A 25,689-nucleotide genomic window follows, 5' to 3' on the forward strand; every position below is an offset into this window, starting at 1 on the left:
GTAGAAGAAGAATAAGGAAAATAAGATGAAGAAGAAAAGTGGAAGAAGGAAAAAGAAACAGGAGAATAGGGAAAGTAAGAAGATGAAGAGGAAAAAGGAAGAAAAAAATAAATGGAAGAAGAGAATAAGGAATGTAAGAAGATAAGAAAAAGAGGAAGAAGAAAGAGAAGCAGAAGAAGGAGAATAAGGAAAGTAAGAAGATGAATAAAAAAAAGAAGAATGAGAATAAGGGAAGTAAAAAAAATATAGAAGAAGAAGAAGAAGAAGAAGAAGAAGAAGAAGAAGAAGAAGAAGAAGAAGAAGAAGAAGAAGAAGAAGAAGAAGAAAAATGAAAATAAGGAAAGTAAAAAAGTAAAAGAATAATAACAGGAATGAGAATGAGAAAAATAAAACAAATGAAAAAATAATAATGAGAAACCCAGTAAAGGTGCCAAACTCTAAAGGAGAGTAGTACAAAGGTAGGTACAGAATTATCTTAAGTGTCTTGAGGCCTTCCTCTTGAAGGAGTTCAAGTCATAGTAAGGAGGAAATACAGAAGCAGCCAGGGAGTTCCAGAGTTTACTAGAGAAAGGGATGAATGATTGGGATTGCTGGTGAACTCTTGCATTAAAGAGGTGGACAATATAGGAATGAAAGAAGAAAGTCTTGTGCAGTGAGGCTGCAGGAGGAGAGGAGGTATGCAGTTAGCAAGATCAAAAGAGCAGTTGGCATGAAAATAGTGGTAGAAAATAGCAAGAGATGCAACATTGCAGCAATGAGAGAGAGGCTGAAGACCAGGGGTGGCTGGTCCATAAGGGCTGGTGGGCTGCAGACCTCCCTGTCTCAGCCTTGCCAGGCAGATGAGTGATTCATTCATATAATTAATTTTATACAAATAAATAATATTAAACTTTTATATTCATTCAGTATTTTTTTCATTTTTTTCTATAATTTTCTAACACAAAATACTAGCAGATTTGATAAGTTGATTACAAAGTAAAACACTTCTTCCAGGACTGGCGCAGCGCCAACCTGCCCGAGAGCAGCCAGCCGGGCTGTAGCACGGCTGGAGTCAGTTCAGCCCTGCGTGGCACCCTGAGCGGTGAGTGTCATTCTCCCTCTGTGTTAGTTAAACAAATAGTGCATCATGTCCGTGATTCATGAGTACTAGCCAGTTTTAGCACCCTACGTGACAACCAAAGCTTAGTTTCAGTGTCCTGGTTGCTTCAATACAACATATTCTACTTAATAACTTGATAAGTGTTCCTCATAGCTTTGGCAACACATTAATTTTAAATTATGAGCCTATGAGGTATGAAATGTAACATTTCTGATTCAAATAAAACTGCCTACAGCACGGCCTCATTAGTATTAGAATTTGAAATTATTCTGCAGCCCCCCCCCAATCTTTTTTTACCATGAGCTGCCACTGATGAAGAGAGAGAGAGAGAGAGAGAGAGAGAGAGAGAGAGAGAGAGAGAGAGAGAGAGAGAGAGAGAGAGAGAGAGAGAGAGAGAGAGAGAGAGAGAGAGAGAGAGAGAGAGAGAGAGAGAGAGAGAGAGAGAGAGAGAGAGAGAGAGAGAGAGAGAGAGAGAGAGAGAGAGAGAGAGAGAGAGAGAGAGAGAGAGAGAGGCTGAAGACAGTCAGTGAGAGGAGAGGAGTTAATGAGACAATGTTTATGTAATTTCATTAATACCAAAGTACAAAATAATAATAATAATAATAATAATAATAATAATAATAATAATAATAATAATAATAATAATAATAATAATAACAACAACAACAACAAAAATAATGCCACAAATAAATCACACATTAACCTAAGAATTGAAAAAAATAATGCCAAGGTTATGATAAAAAATTACACACAAAGAAACATATTCATTATAATACTAGACCTTATCACAACCCTATTTCTGTACACACACACACACACACACACACACACACACACACACACACACACACACATTAATCAGGGCAGGGAGGGAGGGAGGGAGGGGGGGAGAGAGACAGACTGGTATATGTGCTAAGCTTATTACAATTTTAAATAAAAGCCACATCATTTAACACATTTCTCTTCTCTCACATTGGATATTCTTTCTTTTTATCAACTTCATCACAACCTCACAACATCAGTCTAAGGTATTTATTGGTGTTTTGTTATTCCTCCTCCTCCCTTCATTTATATTCTAATTTTCCCTTGTGCGGTTGGACGGGTTATCAACCGATCTTTTTTTAATGGTAGGCAATCTCTGTTGTCTACTTGATGGGGCTGAGTGTGAATGCTGTGTGTGTGTGTGTGTGTGTGTGTGTGTGTGTGTGTGTGTGTGTGTGTGTGTGTGTGTGTGTGTGTGTAGTGGTTTGTCTGGGGCAGCTTGTGTGGGATTGCTGGCCTGGTGTATAGGCCTATATTCTGAAATACTTTGCTCTCTCACAATGACTTTTCAAGGGCCACAGAGATGATCAGCTGGGTTCTAAAGAGTGTTTGTCCTGTTGATAATGTAAAAATCTTCCTAATCTGTCATTAAAACTGTAAAAAAACCCTTAAAAACCCATGTAACTTCCCTATGACTATTTTCATAGGCTATAGAGACAATCAGCACGGTTCTCAAGAGTGTTTCTCTTGTTGATAATGTAGATATCTTGTCAATCTGTCAACAGAACTGTAAAAACACCCTTAAAAACCCAAGTCAATTCAAAGACAGCCTTTTGAAAGTGGTGGAGATGCAGCACAGAAGTGTTTCAGAATACTGTCCTTAGATAAATAGACAGACAATCTCTTTCCTGACCTTCATCCTTCTCACTATAAGTCTTCTTCAGTTTTCCCACTGGCAAGAGTCACCACACTTCCTTCCTGTCACTGCTACCTGCACACACTCACTCACTCAAACTGTCACTGCTGTCTCTCACTCACTCACTCAAATTGCCACTGCTCTCTCTCATTCACTCACTCTTACTCATTTACTCTCTCAAACTCCACACCTAGTCCTCTTTCCTCTCTGTCTTTCAATGCATCATTACCATTCTTGTTGCCACTGTCACTATCACCATCACCATCACCATCACCATCACTCACTCACTCAATCACCATCATCTTTCCTCTCTACTGGTAAATTTTTAAATTTTTTTATTATCTTTATCACTGTTGTCATTATCACCATCATATTAGTCCTATCACTATCTTCATTATCATCATTCCCATCACTAACATTATCACCATCTTCACCATCCTCATCATCATCCCATCACTGTGAATATCACCACTACAAGAACAGGACAAACAAAAAGATGATTAAAACAACAATGAAACAAAGCATAATGAGAGAATAAGAGAAAAGAATAAGAGGAAGAGGCAAACAGATCAACACAATTTTGTACAGCAGGTCACAAGACTGTTCCTTTCCACTGAGGGCTGATGGGGCTAAAAGTGTTAGTGAGTATGTGGTGCCTTGTCTGCGCCACCCTGTGTGGGATTGCTGGCCTGGTAGAGAGACAAACAAATAAACAGGTATCTGAGAATGATGTGTGTGTGTGTGGTGCCTTGTCTGGGCTGCCCCGTGTGGGACAGCTGGCCTGGTAGAGAGACAAACAGACAAAGAGATACCTGAGAATGATGTGTGAGTGTGTGTGTGTGTGTTGTGCCTTGTCTGAGCCACCCTGTGTGGGATTGCTGGCCTGGTAGAGAGACATACAGATAAACAGGTACCTGAAAATAATGTGTGAGTGAGTGTGTGAGTGTGTGGTGCCTTGTCTGGGCTGCCCTGTGTGGGACTGCTGGCCTGGTAGAGAGACAAACAGACAAAGAGATACCTGAGAATGATGTGTGTGTGAGTGTGTGCATGTGTAGTGCCTTGTCTGGGCTGCCCCATGTGGGATTGCCAGCCTGGTATAGAGATAGATAGAGATGCCTGATGACCAATTTGAGATGAGACTGACTTGAAAACACTAAATAAGAACTGAACTGCAATATCTCTCCCTTCCTTCCTACCTTCCTTCCTCCCTAACATTTCTGCAAAATCTCCCCACTCACACACACAAACAGAAAAACACACACACACACACACACACACACACACACACACACACACACACACACACACACACACACACACACACACACACACACACTATACATTCTCCAACACAAAATTGCACTTGAAAAACGCCAAGGGGTTCTTCAGTTTCAGCTTAACCTGCGCCTCAAACTTGTCCCTGATGCGAGAGAACTCCATGATGTCCTTTGGCTTCTCCTGGCGCCACATCTCGTCGAAGGAAAAGAAGAGGTGGCAGTAGAATTGGTGGAATGCTCGCAGCTCCAGGAACCGCTTGGAGGCGTTGTAGAAGTGAGTCTTGGCGGCGCCCGACTGTAGGAGGCTGTAGGCAAGGTGGGTGATGTTGATGCCCACGATGGCAAAGGAATACCTGTCAGGAAGAGGATGATGTTAATTCCTGGTATTTTTACTTTCTGTGCACCTTCCCTAATGTAGGAAGCTTGGTTTGTGGGTCTAGTGACACACTGACAGGATTTCTATCTTATTAACTGGAGAAACACTCTTGAGAACCTAGCTAATCATCTCTGTGGCCTTTTACACACACACACACACACACACACACACACACACACACACACACACACACACACACACACACACAAACTCGTCCTCTTGCTTTAGGGTGATAACAGCACACTATTCACTGAAAACCAAGCAACAACCATGAATGTTACTAGTGTGTGTGTGTGTGTGTGTGTGTGTGTGTGTGTGTGTGTGTGTGTGTGTGTGTGTGTGTGTGTGTGTGTTTCGCATCCATCTTTTCCTTTCACAATCAACTGCAAACATTTCCTAATTCTCCACATGCCTCTCCCTCCCCCCTCTGTGTGTGTGTGTGTGTGTGTGTGTGTGTGTGTGTGTGTGTGTGTGTGTGTGTGTGTGTGTGTGTGTGTGTGTGTGTGTGTGTGTGTGTGTGTGTGTGTGTGTGTTGACCTACCACTCCTCCCCACACACTTGTCTCTGGCTGTTCTGCCAACAGCTACAGAGACAGGTCACAGCAAACACTGACCACCACCACCACCACCATTGCTGCCACAAACACACAGCAACGGTGACCTGTGTGCTGGGAGAGGTCAAGCAACCCCAGTGTGCCTCCCAGTGGTCAGGTCAGGTCAGGACGAGTTGAAGTAGGTGTTAAAATGGTCTGATTTGTTTGACATTATGCTGGTTTGACATTTCAAACCCAACCCTTTTTTTTAAAATTTTTTTTTATGCACTGGCCAAGGGCAACAAAAATAAAAAGAATAAATAAATAAAAAAAAAGGCCCATTTAACCCTTTCACTACTGTTTGGTACATCTTTCCTTAATTACCAATCACTCTAAGACATCTTTTCTTGTTCTACAGCCACCACCAATCATTAAACTGGCTTGAAATTGCCAGTTCCCAAAAGATTGCTGAATAGAAAAGTTTATGTTCAGTTCCCTGTTTAAGCTTGTCAGTCTGCAGGTACAGTCCACTCTGGTTTGACTGTTCACCCTTGAGACTGTGCAGGTTTGTGAAGGCTTCCTGTCTCCTGCAGCACACAGGCAGCTGACTCACTCACCCCCAGGTAGGATGCAGCGACCTGGCCAGGACGTGTCGTGCCGCGCTGGTGTGGTGCTCCGCGAAGAACCTGCAACATACATGCCTTATTACTAAATGTGCGTGCACACACACACACACACACACACACACACACACACACACACACACACACACACACACACACACACACACACACACACACACACACACACACACACACACACACACACACACACACACACCTTACTACACACACACACACACACACACACACACACACACACACACACACACACACACACACCTTCTTACTATACACACACAGACACACACACACACTAATAAATGAGAGTTTTCAATCTGTGTTTACAAAGAAACCGAATTTGTGGCACTGAAAGTGGTTTCATAGAATGAGGGAATACAGGAGATACAAGAAGACAAGAAATCAAGAAACTGCTAGAAGAGTTGGATGTTAAGAAAGCTATGGGACCAGATCAAGTAAATGGATGGATATTACAAGAAATCAGAGAACAAATGGAAAAACCCAAATGGAATATCATTAACTGCTTGCAGAGAGAAGGAAAAGCACCAAGGGAATGGAAAAGAGCCAACAGGGTGCCAATATGCAAAGGGGGAAGTAAATTGGAACCACTAAATTACAGACCAGTGTCACTAACAAGTATTGTGAAAAGCAAGCTCCGTGAAATAGTAATTAAAGGTAGATGGGTGCAATATTTAGAAGATGAAAAGATAATTACAGGAAAAACAATTTGGATTCAGGAAAGGGAGATCCTGTCACAAATCTACTGAGCTTTTATACAAGAGTATTAGATGGAGTGCAAGAGAGGGATGGATGGGTTGATGTTGTATACCTGAATCTAATGAAAAGTATTTTATAAAGTTTTACTTATGCGTAAGCTAGAGAATGGAGGAGGACCTAAAAGGGAGCAACATTGAGATGGATGGAGGATTATTTATAAGGGAAGGAAATGAGAACAGTAGGATTATTTATAAGGGAAGGAAATGAGAACAGTAATCAGAGACACTAATTCAAGTTGGCACAGAGTGACAAGTGGTGTACTGCAAGGATCTGTGTTGACACCTATTGGCACCTATTATGTTTTAAATATATGTAAATGATATGACAGAGGATCTAAATAGTTATATAAACATTTTTAGCTGATGATGCAAAATTAATGAAAGTAATAAAGGATGAAAATGACTGCAAGGAGTTACAAAAAGGATACTGACAAGATACCTGCATGGAGCCAAAGATGAAAACTAGAATTCAATGCTAGAAAATACCATGTGTTGGAAATATGAAAAAAGTAAAGAGACCTTCATGGACATACAAAATGGGGAGGAGAAATAATAATGAAAAATAATGAAGAAATAGATTTGGGAGTAATGATTCAGGACACACTATCACCTGAAAGACACATAAAAGGAATATTCAGCTCTCCACACAGGTTGTTAAACACACATTAAGGTGACATTTAACTGTTTAGTTCAAGAAATGATGAAGAAAATTATAACAAGTATGATACAACCTAAATTGGAATATGCAGCAGTAGTTTGGGCCTCCTCATAGAAAAAAAAAATATACTGAAACTGGAAAGAGGATAGTGACAAAGGTGGTCTCAGAATTGAAAGGACTTGAGCTGTGAAGAAAGACTTGAGATGGGTTTACCAACACTACAAGAGAGAAGAGAAATAGGAGACCTGATAACAAGGCACAGATTAGTAAACAACATAGAAAGAATAGAGAGGAAATGACTTGGTACCACAGATGGAGGAGGGAGAGAGGCAGACAAGGGGGCATGGCAAGAAAATAAAGAAGAGTGGATGTTTGAGTGACCAAGAAAATACAGCTTTCCATATAGAACTGTTGAAATGTGGAATGATTTGAAGGAAGAGGTGGTTGTGGTAAGCAGTGTACACATGTTTGAAGAGAAACTTGATAAATATAGTTATGGAGATGGGACAAAATGAATTTTGGGCTTGTGCCCTGTACAACACAACTAGGTAAATACACACACACACACACACACACACACACACACACACACACACACACACACACACACACACACACACACACACACACACATTCCCTTCAAGAGGGAGGTTTCGTCCTTCAATTTTTTTACTGCCATTTTGGACCCTGTTTGGGGACTGGCATCTCAGTGAGCCTTTTTTTATTGAATTTTTGTTGCCCTTGGCCAGTGTCCCTTCCACATAAAAAAAAAAAAAAATAAAAAAATAACACACATAAATAAACACACACACACACACACACACACACACACACACATAGTAAAGACAAAACCCTATTTGAGAGAGAGAGAGAGAGAGAGAGAGAGAGAGAGAGAGAGAGAGAGAGAGAGAGAGAGAGAGAGAGAGAGAGAGAGAGAGAGAGAGAGAGAGAGAGAGAGAGAGAGAGAGAGAGAGAGAGAGAGAGAGAGAGAGAGAGAGAGAGAGAGAGAGAGAGTGAGGGGGGGGGGGGGGGGAGGCTGAAGACAGACAGAAGAGGGAGGTGACACAACACAAAGGTACCCACAGCAGGTTCTCTAGGCCCAGCACACCCATTCCTCTGAAGTCAGTCTGTGGGTCGTCTCCTTGAAAGCCAATCATTTGCCACTGCTTGGTAACTCGAGCCTGGAGCAGACAAAAGTAAGGAGGATTAACACGGAGGGTCATCACATCATCTTCCTCTCCACCATTCCTCTGCCGTGGGGTGAGGAACATAAAGATTGGCATGTGGTCTTGCCTTCCATCAGTCCTGGGAGAGTGGAGAGCTGAGAAGGCTGAGATGGGGTGTAGAGAGAAGTGTTGGGATGTGAGAGTGAGCAGAGAGAGAATGGAGTGTCCTGAGAGTAGCAAGGAGATGGAGGGCCTGTGGAGAAGGTATTTTGAGTGCTTAATGAATGAGAAGACAGACAGAACAGACAGACAAACAGACAAACAGAAAGATAGATAGATAGATAGACTTGTTTTATTACTAATATTACTATTACCACTATTACTACTATCCCTTCCACCACCAGGGCCTGATGGGGCCAGTTGTGTGTGTGTGTGTGTGTGTGTGTGTGTGTGTGTGTGTGTGTGTGTGTGTGTGTGTGTGTGTGTGTGTGTGTGTGTGTGTGTGTGTGTGTGTGTGTGTGTGTGTGTGTGTGTGTGTGTGTGTGTGTGTGTGTGTGTGTGGTGCTTTGTCTGGGGTGCCCTGTGTGGGAATGCCAGCCTGGAATATAGATAAATTATTATACCTGAGGGTCTCTGAGCAAGGGAAACAAAAAAAAGGCTGAAGAAAAAGAGAGGTGCCTTTGAGAGAGAGAGAGAGAGAGAGAGAGAGAGAGAGAGAGAGAGAGAGAGAGAGAGAGAGAGAGAGAGAGAGAGAGAGAGAGAGAGAGAGAGAGAGAGAGAGAGAGAGAGAGAGAGAGAGAGAGAGAGAGAGAGAGAGAGAGAGAGAGAGAGAGAGAGAGAGAGAGAGAGAGAGAGAGAGAGAGAGAGAGAGAGAGAGAGAGAGAAGCATGTGCAGGCAGCATGTTCCAGAGTAAGGAAGGGAGAGAGGCATGTGTGGCAGGGGTGTAGGAGAGTGTGGGCAGAAGGACAAGTATAGGAAAGCATGCCCCAGAGTGTGTGTGCACCTGTCAATAAGAGAGAAAAGGGACAGAGATGAGATATAATGATGTCAACAAGTCAGAAGAATGGTGAGAGAATGACAGTGTGAGTTACAGATGTGATCGGAAAGATTACAAGTTAGTGTGTTTAAATGAGAAGTAATTATGGGAATGAGCACACCATGAAAATCGTGAGAAGGATAATGTTAGGTAACTGCAAGATATGAAGGGAAACGTTGGAAATAATGCAGTTACTAGATATAACAATGTAAATGATGTCTTAGGAAATGTTGAAAGGGAGAAAGGCAGTGTTTGTTGTGTTTGTTGTAGATGTGAAGGGGAGGGCAGGAAACAGAGAGGCAGCAGGTGTACTTTGATGAGATGTGATGATGTAAATGAGAGTTCAGATTGAAAGAAGAGTAGTATAGCTGGGAATACAAACTGAAAGTCTCAGGAAGAAGTGAGACAGCAGATGAAAATGTGATGATGTCAGTGAATGGTCAGATTATGAGAAGAATAGTGTTAGCTGGAAAGGCAGGAAAACAGTGAAGCAGCAGGTGTAGTGAAGTGAGATATGATGTCAATGAGTGGTCAGGCAGGGGAGAAGAGCAGTGTTAGCTGGAAATAAAAACAAAAAGGCAGGAAGAAATGAGGCAGTCAGCAAGTAGTGAGGCAGCAGATGTAGTAAGATGAGATACGATCTAAGCAAGGTCCCCTTAGGAAAACTGTGAGAGGGAGAAAAGTGGTGTTAGCTGCAAACATGAAAAAAGGTTGAAAACAGTCAGGCAGCACATTGATTAAGAAAACAGGAAGAAGCTACAGTGGAAGAGAATAAGCAGCACCTGATGGACTTAGGTAGAAAAAAAGGATTTGTTTCTTGTGAGCACTTCAAGAATAAAATGATCTGCTGACATAAATGAGAGGGAGAGTAAAGAGTGGAGAGGTGAGGAGCCTGGCTGACTGGCTGGGTGTGGGTGAGGGCTAAGGGAAGGTGTGGTGTATGGCTGACTGGCTGGCTGTGGGTGATGGCTAAGGGAAGGTGTGGTGTATGGCTGACAGGCTAGCTGTGGGTGAGGGCTGAGAGGAGGTGTGGTGGATGGCAAGGCAGTAAGAAGGATGCCTGACATTTTAAATCACTGTAGAACCTCTTGTTTGTGTAAGTAGTCATCCCAGAGCTTTTGAAAAATTAACGTACTGTCACATCTTGGATATTTAATTACAGAAGAATGAATATTTGATACTCTTCTCTAGTTTTAAGACAAAAAACATAGGAATAAAACTGTTAGATCTCTATTTACATAAGAATATAAGAAAATAAGGGTTAGTGCAGGAAGCCAACAGGCCCGGTCACTGTAAGAAATATGCCTATCTATTTCCAACTATCATCCCTATTCATAAATCTGTCTCATTTTCTTTTAAAGCTCCCTAATGGCTCAGCACTAACAACCTAACTACTGAGTCCATTCCATTCATCTATCACTCTATTTGAAAACCATTTCCTTCCTATCTCTTTCCTGAACTTAAATTTTTCAATCTTGTACCCGTTACTTCTTGTTCTATCCTGATTACTGACCTTGAGAATTTTGCTTATGTCCCCCTTGTTTTATTGAAACATAGAAGACAGTTATTCAGTCCTAAATCAGTGTTAAGTAGGTGCCAAATGTGTAATAAAACAGTGCCACACCTCAACCCTGTGAGGTGTGAGTTGTGTCTGGTTGCAATACACTCATACAATACATCAATCTGTAACACCTTGATGGCAGGAATGAATAGGTAAAATATGAGTTATACTATAGTCTGAATATGTTATAGTCAGATAGTGATACTCTCAATTCAGATTAATTTCATACATGGCACTTCCTGACACACCTTTCTGCAGTGCACACTCTTACAAACTCACGCGCCCCTCTATGCACCTCACCACTTCCACCAACCCTTGGGGAAAATTCATGTACATTTTATAAGTTTGGTTAATGTGAAATCATGTTGTTTGTATGCTGCTTTGTCTTTCAGGCTGCTTGACTGACAGACACACGTTTGTTGTATCTGGTAATGAATGTTTTGGCTTTGGTACTGAACATTTTGGCTTTGGTATTGAATGTTTTAGCTTTAGTATTGTATGTTTTAGTTTTGGTATTGAATGTTTTAGCTTTAGTATTGTATGTTCTAGTTTTGGTATTGAATGTTTTAGCTTTAGTATTGTATGTTTTAGTTTTGGTATTGTATGTTTTGGCTTTGGTATTGAATGTTTTTGGCTTTGGTATTGAATGTTTTGGCTTTAGTATTGAATGTTTTAGTTTTGGTATTGAATGTTTTAGCTTTGGTATTGAATGTTTTGGCTTTGGTATTGAATGTTTTGGCTTTGGTATTGTATGTTTTAGTTTTGGTATTGAATGTTTTGGCTTTGGTATTGAATGTTTTGGCTTTGGTATTGTATGTTTTAGTTTTGGTATTGAATGTTTTAGCTTTGGTATTGAATGTTTTGGCTTTGGTATTGAACGTTTTGGCTTTGGTATTGTATGTTTTAGTTTTGGTATTGAATGTTTTGGCTTTGGTATTGAATGTTTTGGCTTTGGTATTGAATGTTTTGGCTTTGGTATTGAATGTTTTGGCTTTGGTATCATGTTGTTTGTGTGCTGTTGTCTGTTACAGTGAGCCTTTCTTCCAGCTCTTTCTGTCACCCTTGGCTGGTGCAATTCTTACATTAAAAAAGGTCACTTCAGGAGGTCAGGTCAGGATAACACTTGACTTTGATCTTTCCCAAGACCTCAGTGGGACTTTTTTTTTTATTTCAGTTTTTTTTGCCATCCTTAGCCAGTGCTCCTCTTACACTAAAAAGGTCAGGTCAACATAACACTTTTGACCTTTCTGGCACCATAATGTTTTTTTTTTTTTAGCCTCTTTTTGTCACCCTTGGCTGGTGGTCCTCTTACACTAAAAAAAAAAAAATCAGATCAGGTCAGGCTGCATCAGGAGGTCAGGTCAGATAACACTTATTATCTTTCTAACTCCTCAGTGGGCCTTTCTTTTTTTCAGCCTCTTTTTGCTCCTCTTACATTTAATAAGGTCAGTTCAGGTCAGCCTCACCTCAAGCTGTGTGTCTGGCATCATGAGTTCCCACAATGCCTTGAGCTTTTCCTCGTGCTGCGGGTTGGCTGGATCATACATCTCCCTCCTCTTGGCCTCCACCTCTGCTGATAGCTGCCGGAACCCCCAGATCTGCGTCAGGCACTGCCCCAGCACGTCGGAGAACCTGTGGAGGGGAAGGGAGGGGGATAAGAACCTGTGGGGGGAAGGGAGGAAGGGAGATGAGAACTTGTGGGGAGAAGGGAGGGAGGGTGATGAGAACCTGTGGGGGAAGGAAGGGAGGGGGATGAGAACCTATGGGGGGGGAAGGGAGGGGGATAAGAACCTGTGGGGGGAAGGAAGGAAGGGGGATGAGAACCTGTAGGAGAAGGAGGGGGGAGATGAGAACCTGTGGGGGTAAGGGAGGGTGGGGGATGAGAACCTGTGGGGGGAAAGGAGAGGGGGATGAGATCCTTTGGGGGGAAGGAAGGGAGGGAGATGAGAACCTGTGGGGGGAAGGAAGGGAGGGAGATGAGAACCTGTGGGGGGAGGGAAGGGAGGGAGATGAGAACCTGTGGGGGGAAGGAAGGGAGGGAGATGAGAACCTGTCGGGGGTGGGAAGGGAGGGGGATGAGTTCTCTGGAGTTAGTTCTCTGGAGAGCCATAAGAACACAAGGCAATAAGAGAAACAGCAAGAAGCCATCAGGCCTACACGTGGCAGTTCCTGTATGAAACACACCTGCCTGTTTCCACCTAAATTTGTCTAATCTTCTTGCCTCTCTCTCTCTCTCTCTCTCTCTCTCTCTCTCTCTCTCTCTCTCTCTCTCTCTCTCTCTCTCTCTCTCTCTCTCTCTCTCACCCTTTATGTGCCTGTGTGTTGATCTTCTTAATCTTGACGATGGCAAACACCACATAGTAGATCAACTCCTGGTTCAGCGTGCGCTCCTGACACTTGCCGTCGATGTATTTCATGCACTTCTGGATCTCTGGGGTGCGACTGTGCTCCAGGGAGAACTCTGGCGGAGCAGGGAGAGAGAAAGAGAAAGAGAAGTGCTGGGTTTGAAGTTTGCTTGATGAAGTGAGGGAGAGAGAAGATTAAGATGAAGAACATAAGAACATAAGAAATAAGGGAAGCTGCAAGAAGTGACCAGGCTTACACATGGCAGTCCCTGTATGAAATATACCTACCTATTTCCACCTATCATCCCCATCCATAAATCCATCTGATCTTCTCTTAAAGCTCCCTAATGTCTTAGCACTAATAACATGATTACTGAGTCCGTTCCACTCAACTACCACTCTATTTGAGAACCAATCTCTTCATATCTCTTTCTTAACCCTAAATTTTACAAACTTAAACCCATTATTTCTTGTTCTGTTCTGGTTGCTGATCCTAAGAATTTTGCTTACGTCCCCTTGTTATAACCCTTATACCACTTGAAGACTTCTATCAAGTCCCCTCTTAACCTATGTCTCTCTAAAGAATGTAAATTTAACAGCTTCAATCTTGCCTCATAAGGAATATTCCTCATCCCCTGTATCCTTTTAGTCATTCTCCTCTGTACTGATTCTAATAGACCTATATCCTTCCTCTAATGTGGAGACCAGAACTGCACCGCATAGTCTAGATGAGGTCTGACCAGTGCCAAATATAACTTTAATATTACTTCGGGCCTTCTATCTAAAAATGAATCCTAATACCCTATTTGCCCTGTTTCTGCCCTCTATGCATTCCTTTCTTAGATGGAGTTCAGAGCTGTCTATAACTCCTAAATCTTTTTTGTACCCTGAACCTACCAGGGTTTCCTTGTTTATTGTGTACCTACTGTGTGGGTTTCCTTTACCTACACTAAGTATTTTGCATTTGTTGATATTAAACTGCATTTGCCATTTGTCTGTCCATTCATTCATCCTATCTAAAATCTGCCTGCAAGGCAGATTTAGATAGGATGAATGAAATCGGACCTAATTAATCTACCTATCTTTGTGTCATCTGCAAACTTACTAACATCACTACTAATTCCACTATCCAAGTCATTGATATATATATTAAAAACAACAATGGCCCTAATACTGATCCCTTTGACAATCCACTAATTACCTGACCCCACTTGGATTTAGAGCTGTTTATCATTACTCTCTGTCACTTGTTGCTTAGCCATGACCTTATCCAGCCTAACACCTTCCCATTTATTCTGTGTGCCCTAACTTTTCTCAGGAGCCTCTGATGGGGCACCTTGTCAAATGAGGTCTGACCAGTGCCAAATATAACTTTAATATTACTTCGGGCCTTCTACCTAAAAATTAATCCTAATACCCTATTTGTCCTGTTTCTGGCCTCTGTGCATTGCTTTCTTAGACTATGACATCTTATATCTGGACTAAAGTCCAGCTGACAGGTCTATAATTAGATGCTAAAGTTTTATCTCCTTTCTTAAAGATGGGTACTAAATTAGCCTGCCTCCACATTACTGGTACCTCACCTGACTCAAATGATTTCTTAAAGACAGAAACTAACAGCTCATTAATAACCTCTTTGCATTCCTTAAGTATTCTGAGATATATTTCCTCTGGTCCTGGTGTCTTTTTTAGCCTATATATCTCTTGTTCCACTATCTCCTTAGTTATAGTAATATCTGTCAGCTTCTCATTCTCATCTGCTCTAAACATCTGTTCACTATCTGGCATATCCTGCATGTTTTCCTGGGTGAAGGCAGTTAAAAAATACTCATTCAAAATTTTACTAATCTTCTCCCCAGAACTAACCAGTTCCTCATCTGCTGCCTTTAATGGACCTATAGTTTCTTTATTCTTCATCCTATATACCTGATAAAATCCCTTGGGGTCCATCTTCACCTGGCTGGCTACCTTTAATTCATAACTGCCCTTAGCTTTCCTCGTTAACCTCCTGACTGTTCTAAGTAACTCATAATATTGTGACCTTAAAACCTCTTCCCCTGCCCTTAATCTCTTACATATACTTCTCTTCTGCCCTATATAGTGTTTTAACCTAACGGTCATCCATTTAGGGTCATTTTTCTGTGATCTTATTGCTCTATATGGGATGTTTGCAAATTGACCTGTATGCAATTTGTCTATGACTCATCTACATTTACTTCACCTAATCCTCTCACCTTGGCCCCTTCCATCCTTTCCACTCCCTCATCTATTCACCATGACCTCACCTCTCCCATTTCAGCATGATCTGACCCTTCAACATACTCACACATATCTCCCTCTCTCTCCCTCCTCTGCCCTTTCCCAACACTTCTTCCCTCCTCTTGCCCTACACCCTCACACCTCACCTCACATCTCTCATCCTGCCTTATCTCTCTCAACTCTGTCCTGGACCTGACCTCACCCTGCATCCATTGCCAGTCAACTCCTTGGAGGTACCTATTTAATCCCTCAAAATCTGCTCTCCTAAAGTCATGTATTTTACTGTTGTTTTTCCTTCTAAAAGTTTCCTCCCATTTTAATTTGTACCTAATTTCCCAATAGTCACTGTCACCTAGCTGTCCTCCAACCTCTACCTGCATGACTGCTTCCTCCCTGTTAGTTAGGATTAAATATAGAATATTATTCCTCCCTTGTGGGTTCTACGATTACCTGTTTCCAAAAATTATCTTGAATTACTTTAAGAAATTCCTCTGCTTCACTGTTACTCAGCATCAGGCTCCAGTTGATATTCCTAAAATCAAAATCTCCTACCACACATACCTGACTGTACCTGCCTGCTCTATTTATTTGCTGCCATAGTGAAGTGTTAATTTCCTTTGTGCTGTTTGGTGGCCTGTACACTAATTCCAGTACTACTGACTGTGATCCTTTCTTAATATCTACCCATATGTCAGAGTGGTGCCTGTCTTGTTACTTTCAAAAGGGGAGAGAGCATAGCTGGACGTGATGACAAAAAAATTCATCATAATAACTGATAAATCGATAATGATAACCTTATCAACAATAACCAATAATTGATAACTGGCGATAAATTTATCGCCTGATAACTGACAACTGACAAATCAATAAATCCAAAATTCTGATACTAGCAATAACAATATTTGATATTTTAAATAAAAATACTGATAAATCTAAATCTTCATTTTTATCTTTATCTTAGAAAACCTAGAAATATCTTGGAAAAACTTAAAATTCATTGTTTATCCTGTTTCTTCACTAATAAAAAGTACTGTTTTAATTAAAATAACTGCATTTGATTTTGAAAGTTTAAAACATCAACATGCTCATGTCCCAGAAACTAAAATTACTGACTATCACGAGTTTGGAACTAAACTGCAATGAATCAATAACGTGGGAAAAATAATTATCGGATAACCGACAACCCAATATTGTTATTACGATAAATTGTTGTGATAATGCCCACCCAAGGGTGGGGGGAAGAAGAGAGAGAGAGAGAGAGAGAGAGAGAGAGAGAGAGAGAGAGAGAGAGAGAGAGAGAGAGAGCTAAGCCAAAGAATATAAGAGGTGATGCAAAGTACCACAAACTTAATTAAAGATTTTGTCACTACCTCTATTACTTTCAACAGACTACTACTACTACTACCACTAATACTACTATTACTACTACTACAAATAACAACAACAACAATGCCAACAACAACAATAATAATAATAATAATAATAATAATAATAATAATAATAATAATAATAATAATAATAATAACAACAACAATAATAATTATAATAATAATAATAGGTTGTAAGGGTTTTCAGGGACTTTTTATCTATTAATCTATTTTTTATGTAAGATGGGGCTCTGGCAATAATATATATATATATATATATATATATATATATATATATATATATATATATATATATATATATATATATATATATATATATATATATATATATATATATATATATATATATATATATATATATATATATATATATATATATATATATAAAGAGGCCCACTGAAGATCTCAGTCCCAACAGAGTGCAACAAGAAAAGGATTATTCAGAATTTGAGAAGTGTCTTGAAACCTTCCCCTTGAAGCAGTCCCAGTCCAGGGCAGGAGGAAATACAGCATCAGGCAGGGAGTTCTCAAGTTTCAGGGAGGGATTGACAAGGATTCTATATTACCAACACAAAATACACCCATGAAAACTCAACTTATCATCTCTTTGCATGAAAACTCAATTTATAATTTTTTTGGCCTCTTGAAGCAGTCCCAATCAGAGGCAGGAGAGAATACAGAAGCAGGGAGTTGTAGTTTGAGGGAGGGATTGAGAAGCAGGCAGGGAGTTCCACAGTTTGAGGGAGGGATTAACAAAATTTATTTATTTATTTTTTAAATGTAAGAGTGCCACTGGTGAAGGGCAACAATAAATATTTAAATAAAAAAGGCCCATTTAAATGGCAGTTCCCAGAGCAATGGCAAATAGAATGATCTAGCAGAGGATAAGTGTATTGAAACCTCCCTCTTGAAGGAGTCCAAGTCACAGGAAGGAGATCATTCAGAAGCAGGCAGAGAGCTCCAGAGTTTACCAGAGAAAGGGATGAATGATTGAGAGTACTGGTTAACTCTTGCATAAGAGAAGTGGACAAAATTACCAATATGAACACATGCATGCAAACCCAGTTGATCACCTCTCTGGCTTTTGAAAACTGTTGTGGTGAGAGAACAGAGTTTACAGATGTGTGTCAATAAGCCAGTGGGTTTACAGGTGGCAGTTTATGAATAATACATCAATATTTATATCTGTTTCTTATCTTATTCCTTATCCTTATCTTTTCAACATATCTAACAGTCCACAGCTACCACTCCCTCTCTCTCTCTCTTTCTCTGCCATAATGTTGCATCTTTTACTGTCTTGTACCACTATTTAGGTCAGCACAAGCATGAATATAGCTCCTTGCCTGTCTGTCACAACTAGGTGAACACACATACACGCACACACACACACACAGACACGCACACACACACAGTGCCAATTTATAAAAGTGGAGAGAAAGAAGAACCACCAAACTCTAGAGCAGTATCAATGATGTATGTATGTAAGATCTGTGGAAAAGTGATGAAGAAGCAGTGGACAGAATTTATAGAAAAAAAAAAAAAACATGATATAATAAGAGAAAAAACAATAAGGCTCTACACAAAAGTGATCATGCATAACAAATTTGATAAGCTTTTACTTGAGAGTGACTGATATAACACAAGAGAGGATGTGTAGGTAAACACTGTGTACTTAAATCTAAAAAAAAAAAAAGAAAAAAAAAAAGCTTTTGACAAAGTTCCCCACAACAGGTTATTATGTAAGATAGAAAATATAGGAGGATTAAATGGAAAAAAAAAAAAAAATGATGGAAAGTTACTTAAGGGAAGCAAACTGAGAGTGGTAGTACCAGCAATGTTAAATCAAAATAGAGAAGAGTAAATAGTGTAGTGCCACAAGGATGAGTGGTGGCACCAATACTTTCCCTGATCTACATCAGTGATGTGCCTGAAGGAGTAAAGAGTTACATGAGTTTGCTTGCAGACGATGTAAAGTTACAAAGACACACACAACAAACAACAAACACTGAAATTCTACAAGAGGGCTTGAATGAACTCTGGGGCTGGAGTAAGAAATGGGAGATGCAATTTAATGTGAACAAATTTCATGTAATGGAAATGGCAAAAGTAAAAAGAGGGCAAAATGGACATAGAAAATGGGAAATGAAGAAATAATAAAAGTACAAGAAGAGAAAGATCTGGGAGTGTTGATACCGGACAGTCAACAGTTGGAAAAGCATGTAGAAAGGATGTTCAAAGATACACAGAGAATGGTGAGAAATATTGGAACAGCATTCCACTACATGGATGAAGACATGATGAGAAAGATAATTACCACCATGATTAGACCAAAGATGGAATATACTGAATCAGTGTGGTCTCCCCACAAGAAGAAACATGTAAAAAAAACTAGAAAGGATACAAAGGATGGCAATGAAGATGGTTCCAGAACTGGAAGAATTAACATATGAAGACAGATTAAAGGGGATGAACCTGCCAACACTGGAACAAAGAGGAGAAACAGGAGACTTAATACTGATTTATAAACTGTGGAATGGAGTAGAAGAAACTGATAATGAGAAACTTGCTGCAAAGAGAAGTAGCAAATACCAGATGCACACGAGGGCACAGCAAAAAACTAAGAAAAGGAAGATGCTTCAGTAATATAAAAAAATGTAGTTTCCCACAGAGAAATACAAAAGTCTGGAACAAGCTCAGTGAGGAGCAGCGAGTGTGCACAACTTGAAGGAACAACTAGACAAGTGTGGATATGGAGACAGTGTAGTTTAGGCCCTGTAAATTACAACTAGGTAAATACAACCAGGTGATTACACACATACACACGCATGCACGCATGCACGCACACGCGCACACACACACACACACACACACACACAAACTTGAATTAATGATGCTGGAAGAAAGAAGGGAAGGAGACTTGATATCAATTTATAGAATCATGAAGAATATAGAGGTGGTGGATAGAGAAGACCTAACAAAGTGGGGCATGAGAGATAACAAAAGGAGAAGGAAGGAAGATTAAAAAAGATAATCACTGAAGGAATACAACACTGACCAGCTTTCCCCATTGAGTGATGCATGTATAGATGAGAAAGTAATGTGTGCTGAGATGATACATGAATTTAAGGCAATGTTAGACACCATGAGATACAAAGACAGGGCAGCACCAGCAAACCTCCTCTCCCATACATCACAACTAGGTAAACACATGCAGATACTCCCACAGTTAGCATAGTTTTGTTACCTGCATTGTCAGTCTAGTCCAGGTTGGCATTCTAGTGTTAGTTAGTCTCATTTTGGGGCCCACAGTGTGAGTGATGTGTGTGTGAGTGTGTGGTGCATCAGTACATACTCTGAAACACTTCCAAGCTGCACCTCTGCTATATTCAAAGGCTCTGGTTGAAGTTACACATGTTTTTAAGGTTATTTTTATGGTTGTAGTGACAGTTTAACAGGATTTTTATATCATTAACACACACACACACACACACACACACACACACACACACACACACACATACACACACACACACAGTAAAGTACAGTTCCAGTCACAAATTTTTAACAGGAGAGACACTCGTGAGAACCTGGTGAATCATTTCTGTGGTCTTTGAAAATAGTCCTGGTTCTAGTGACAGATTAACAAGATTTCTAAATTATTAGCAAGAGAAACACCCTTAAGAACCTGGTTAATCATCTCTATGGCCTTTGAAATAAAATAAGATTAAGCAGAATTAGGTAAGCACAAATAAATACAATAAGTAAAATAAACCACAACTAGGTGAAGGTGCACACAGGGCCCCTCACACACACACAAGCAGGTACACACAGGGCCTCTCACACACACACAAGCAGGTGCACACAGGGCCCCCCACACACACACAAGCAGGTGCACACAGGGCCCCTCACACACACACAAGCAGGTACACACAGGGCCTCTCACACACACACACACACACACACACACACACACACACACACAAGCAGGTGCACACAGGGCCCCTCACACACACACAAGCAGGTACACACAGGGCCCCTCATACACACACAAGCAGGTGCACACAGGGCCCCTCACACACACACAAGCAGGTGCACACAGGGCCCCACACACACACACAGGCAGGTGCACACAGGGCCCCTCACACACACACAAGCAGGTACACACAGGGCCTCTCACACACACACACACACACACACACACACACACAAGCAGGTGCACACAGGGCCCCTCACACACACACAGGCAGGTGCACACAGGGCCCCTCACACACACACAAGCAGGTGCACACAGGGGCCCTCACACACACACAAGCAGGTGCACACAGGGCCCCTCACACACACACACACAAGCAGGTGCACACAGGGCCCCTCACACACACACACACAAGCAGGTGCACACAGGGCCCCTCACACACACACACACAAGCAGGTGCACACAGGGCCCCTCACACACACACACACAAGCAGGTGCACACAGGGCCTCTCACACACACACACACAAGCAGGTGCACACAGGGCCTCTCACACACACACACACAAGCAGGTGCACACAGGGCCCCTCACACACACACACAAGCAGGTATACACAGGGCCACTCACACACACACACACACACACACACACACACACACACAAGCAAGTACACACAAGGCCCCTCACACACACAGGCAGGTGCACACAGGCCCCCTCACACACACACACACACAAGCAGGTGCACACAGGGCCCCTCACACACACACAGGCAGGTACACACAAGGCCACACACACACACACACACACACACACACACACACACACAAGTAGGTACACACAAGGCCACTCACACACACACACACACACACACACACACACACAAGTAGGTGCACACAGGGCCTCTCACACACACACACACAAGCAGGTACACACAGGGCCCCTCACACACACGCAAGTAGGTACACACACACACACACACACACACACACACACACACACACACACACACACACACACAAGTAGGTACACACAAGGCCACACACACACACACACACACACACAAGTAGGTACACACAAGGCCACACACACACACACACACACACACACACACACACACACACACACACACACACACACACACACACACACACACACACACACACACACACACACACAAGCAGGTACACACAAGACCACTCACCTACTCCCTGTGTGCGTTGTGCTCCTCTCTGCTCGCCATAACACACGCGCTGCAGCTCACACAGCCCCGTGGTGCGCCGCAGCAGCCACTTCACCATCGGCCGCACCCACCAGTACACTGTCACCCACACCAGCCCGAACATCCTCCTGTGGGGTGGCACGGTGATGAGGCAGAGAGAGAGAGAGGGGGAGGGAGTAGTGTTGGGGGTGGCATGGTGGTGAGAGAGACAGGGAGGGAGAGTGAGTGGTGTTGCGTGTTTTTTAATATTGTTAATTGTATTGTTGTAGTTATTATTATCATTATTCTCATTAATGGTATTATTTATAACTGGAGAAACACTTTTGAGAACCCAGTTAATCATTCCTGTGGCCTTTGAAAACAGTCCTGGTGAGATTACAAAGATTTTTTATTTATTTATTTTTTTGTTCTTGTTATTATTATTATTATTATTATTATTAAACATAACGGAGAAGGCAGAGTGGGACGAGCGCAAGCGCTATAAGTTGCCAGATGACAACCCCCACCCACCTTGACCGTAGAAAGAAGAAAGGAAAAGCAATTAGCACAATAGTAGGATGAAATCAGAGCAGGAGGAGAAAATAGGTTAAACAATTATAAAGAACGCCTCAACGAACTGAGAATTATTAAAACTCACAAAAAAATTCAACAAAAAAAATCAACAATTCTGACTTATTTAATATATGTCAGACAACACGAGTAAATGTAGTATAACTACTTAAAACTTGATGGTATAAAATCACAGGTATAGTTACATAATTTATCACAGGTATAGCTGCAAAAGCAACCAGAGTTTAATTGACTAGACTCTTCAAGATTTTGTTCGAAGCAGACTTGAATTTTTGCACATCACTCGCAGTGCATGTGCCCTCGTCAAGCATGTTCCAAAGTCTTACAGCACAAGGAACAAAGCTTCGCTGAAACTGACTGGTGTGACACCTAACAGGAGAAACACCTTTGAGAACCTGGCTAATCATCCATGTGGCCTTTGAAAATAGTGGCAGTGAACTCACATGGAATTTTAAGAGTGTTTTTGTGGTTATGGGGACAGATCAACTATTTCTGCATTACTAACTGGAGAAACACTCTTGAAAACCCAGCTAATCTTCTCTGTGGACTTTGACAATAGTGGTGGTGCGAGAGCAAAGTGTTTCTGAATACTGGCCTTAGTTTTACCTGCAAAGTGTGATGAGTGTGAGTCTGTAATAATACCAAGCTTGGAACATTTTTATAAATAAGCCTATAGTTTTGTGATAGCTTCATTCCCTACTGGAGTATAATTACTGTACAACTCCTAACATAATAGCAGGCTGGGTTAGGAGAGGTTGAGTTAGGTTAGGTTAAGTTTGCATGGGTTGGTTAGGTTTCATTGGGTTAGTTTGGGTTGGGTCAAAGGTTAGATTAGGTTAGGTTAGGTTGGATTAGATTAGTTTAGTTTAGTTTGGGTTAAGTTATATTGGATTGGTTTACCTTGGTTAGGCTGGATTAGGTTAGTTTACATTAGGTTAGGTCATGCTAGATTAGGTTAGTTTACATTAGATGAGTTAGGTCAGGCTGGATTTGGTTAGTTTAATTTAGGTTAAGATAGGTTAGATTCGGTTGTTTACTTTAGGTTGGGTTGGGTTAAGTTAGGTTAATTCAAGGGGTGTATCCTCAAAAACTACTCCTGACCTCACCTCATCTGACCTAACCTGACTTGATCTAAACCATCTGACCTGACTTGACCTGATCTAAACTATCCTCACCTCACCTGCCATTCTGTCAGGAACTTCTATTCACAAACAAACCATGTAATTATGAAGTCTTAAATGAAGGACTTGTGTAATTATGTAATGGTTTATATTCTTACAGTGCAGTCTGTGAGAGAGAGAGAGAGAGAGAGAGAGAGAGAGAGAGAGAGAGAGAGAGAGAGAGAGAGAGAGAGAGAGAGAATGTTTGTTAATATGTTATTATTGTAATATTCAAGGACAATATATAAGTGTTTATAATCCAAGGCTTTGTAGAGTGCCTGAAAACCTAATACACAATAAATAACAAACACTATATATATATTATAATACTTCTACTTCCAATCTTCTTCCATTTCTTCCTTGCTTTCATTTCCCTCTCATTATTTCTTCCATTTCATTCCATGCTTCCTTCATTTTTCACTCCATCATTTCAACCATTTTGTTCCATCCTTCCTTACATTTCCATTTCATTCCTTTTCTGTTTTCCTGTTTCGTTTCATCCTTTCTTTCCCTCATTTCGCATTCCCTCCTTTCCCTTTTCACTTTTTCCATTCCTCTCTCATTCTACTTCACCATTTCTTTCCTTTCCATTTTATTTTTTCTTCCCTTCCTATTTCTTTTCATTCTCTAATATCTTCACATTGCGTCTCTCCTTTCTGTCTTTCTTCTCATCCCGTTCCATTTCCCTCCCGTCCCAACCTTATTTTCAAACACACACACACTCAGTACTCACAGGGAAAGCCTTAGCATTTCGGGGAAGCGGAAAGGGCAGGGAGCGGCGCTCCCTTCACCCACTACAGTAAGCAGAGGGGGAGGAAGGGTACAGTACTTTCTTCAACTCCTTCACGATAACGTCACCTTCTTCCCTCCACGCTACTCTTCTCTCCTCCGCTTCTTCTTTTTCAGATACCCCGCCTCTCAGATCCTCCTCCTCTGCTCACTCTCTCCCTCTCCTCCCCTGCTCATGGGTTTGTTTCGCCGCAGTGCCTTTGTTGTGCTGTAATTCCCGCCGCTCTTCTCTCACCCTCGTCTGTTTCTCCTCCTGTCACTCTACATTACTGGCTAACCTGGGACTGTCGCCTTTATTTTAGTTATGTATAACTTAAAAACGTGTCTCTATCCATAATATGCGTTAATAAATTCATTGTTTTTTACATTGGAGGGGTTTGGTATGTGTTGTGTGTGTCTAAGAGGGTTTATTCATGAGTAATTGAAGTTTAAAGGGCGCCGTGCTAAGGTGGAGACGAGATAAGGTGCCGAGGAAATGACGTCAGATCAAAACAAACAACAAATGTTTCTCAAATTATCTATATCGATTCTTCCATAATAAAGTCTACCATTCCTATGTTTTGTTGTGCCATTTTATCACGTGAAAAATAGCAGTTTATAATCACGCGGGATCAAAAGAAAGTGACAGGCAGGGAGAGGGGCAGAAAATAGACACTTTCCTTAAAAAGTCCATTGCATTTCTTAAACGAGCTTATCGATTGGGACAATTCTCGTTATTTTGATTTCAAATTATGCACCAGGCATTTATTTGGCGTCGTTGAAGTGGTGTGGTAGACGACGCGGAACCAAAATAAATAATGAAAGATGAACGGAGTAAAGAAAACAGTATGGCGGCGGGGCGCTAGTGACTGCCAAGATGGGAACCTTTTTACGCAAATTATACGCGATTTTCAGTCTCCTGGAGTGCGTTAATCACCTGGTCAGCAGCGTAAATGGCCAGAGTCATGGTGAGTGTTGCTGTCATACTTGTAGAAGCTGAGGGAGGCCCGTGGTGGCCGAGGAAAGCCAAGTAAAGGGGAGGGCAGCCAAAACTGGATAGGTGCCAAAGGTACATTTAATACAATTTTTGCCCAATAATATGCGTGTGTGGCCGTGGGGTTTGCATCGCCACCCGTGTCACCCCAGCAGGCGGGGCACGCGAGGCCGTCTGAACTTCGGGGCGTCCTAAAGTGAGCCCTGGGGGTGT

At 41.4% G+C, this 25,689-nt stretch overlaps 1 protein-coding gene and 1 long non-coding RNA gene across 2 annotated transcripts in view; one reads left to right on the forward strand and one right to left on the reverse strand.

Moving 5' to 3' along the window:
* Window positions 1–719: 719 nt before the first annotated feature.
* On the reverse strand, window positions 720–24,781 carry LOC135092790 (ELMO domain-containing protein 2-like). Its single transcript, XM_063991470.1, has 7 exons — window positions 24,448–24,781; window positions 21,967–22,112; window positions 13,106–13,262; window positions 12,268–12,433; window positions 8,121–8,218; window positions 5,580–5,648; window positions 720–4,407 (listed from the first exon to the last, which is right to left on the reverse strand). The coding sequence occupies exons 1-7, from the start codon at window positions 24,462–24,464 to the stop codon at window positions 4,113–4,115; spliced, it is 948 nt and encodes a 315-aa protein (XP_063847540.1). The 5' UTR covers window positions 24,465–24,781; the 3' UTR covers window positions 720–4,112.
* A 249-nt stretch (window positions 24,782–25,030) lies between these two features.
* LOC135092791 (uncharacterized) overlaps window positions 25,031–25,689 on the forward strand; it is a 19,378-nt gene continuing 18,719 nt past the window's right edge. Inside the window, exon 1 of the long non-coding RNA XR_010263073.1 lies at window positions 25,031–25,450. This is a non-coding gene — a long non-coding RNA (uncharacterized LOC135092791). The remainder of the gene's footprint in view (window positions 25,451–25,689) is intronic.

Source organism: Scylla paramamosain, chromosome 41 (genome assembly GCF_035594125.1).
Source record: "Scylla paramamosain isolate STU-SP2022 chromosome 41, ASM3559412v1, whole genome shotgun sequence".
Lineage (NCBI taxonomy): Eukaryota > Metazoa > Arthropoda > Malacostraca > Decapoda > Portunidae > Scylla > Scylla paramamosain.

Bases quoted from the DNA above. Each gene is read 5' to 3' on its own strand.
- LOC135092790 (XM_063991470.1), bottom strand. The intron at 12,434-13,105 runs GTGAGAGAGAGA...TCCCCTCCACAG, and splicing joins AACACACAGGCACATAAAGG to GTTCTCCGACGTGCTGGGGC. The intron at 4,408-5,579 runs GTGAGTGAGTCA...TCTTCCTGACAG, and splicing joins TCGCTGCATCCTACCTGGGG to GTATTCCTTTGCCATCGTGG.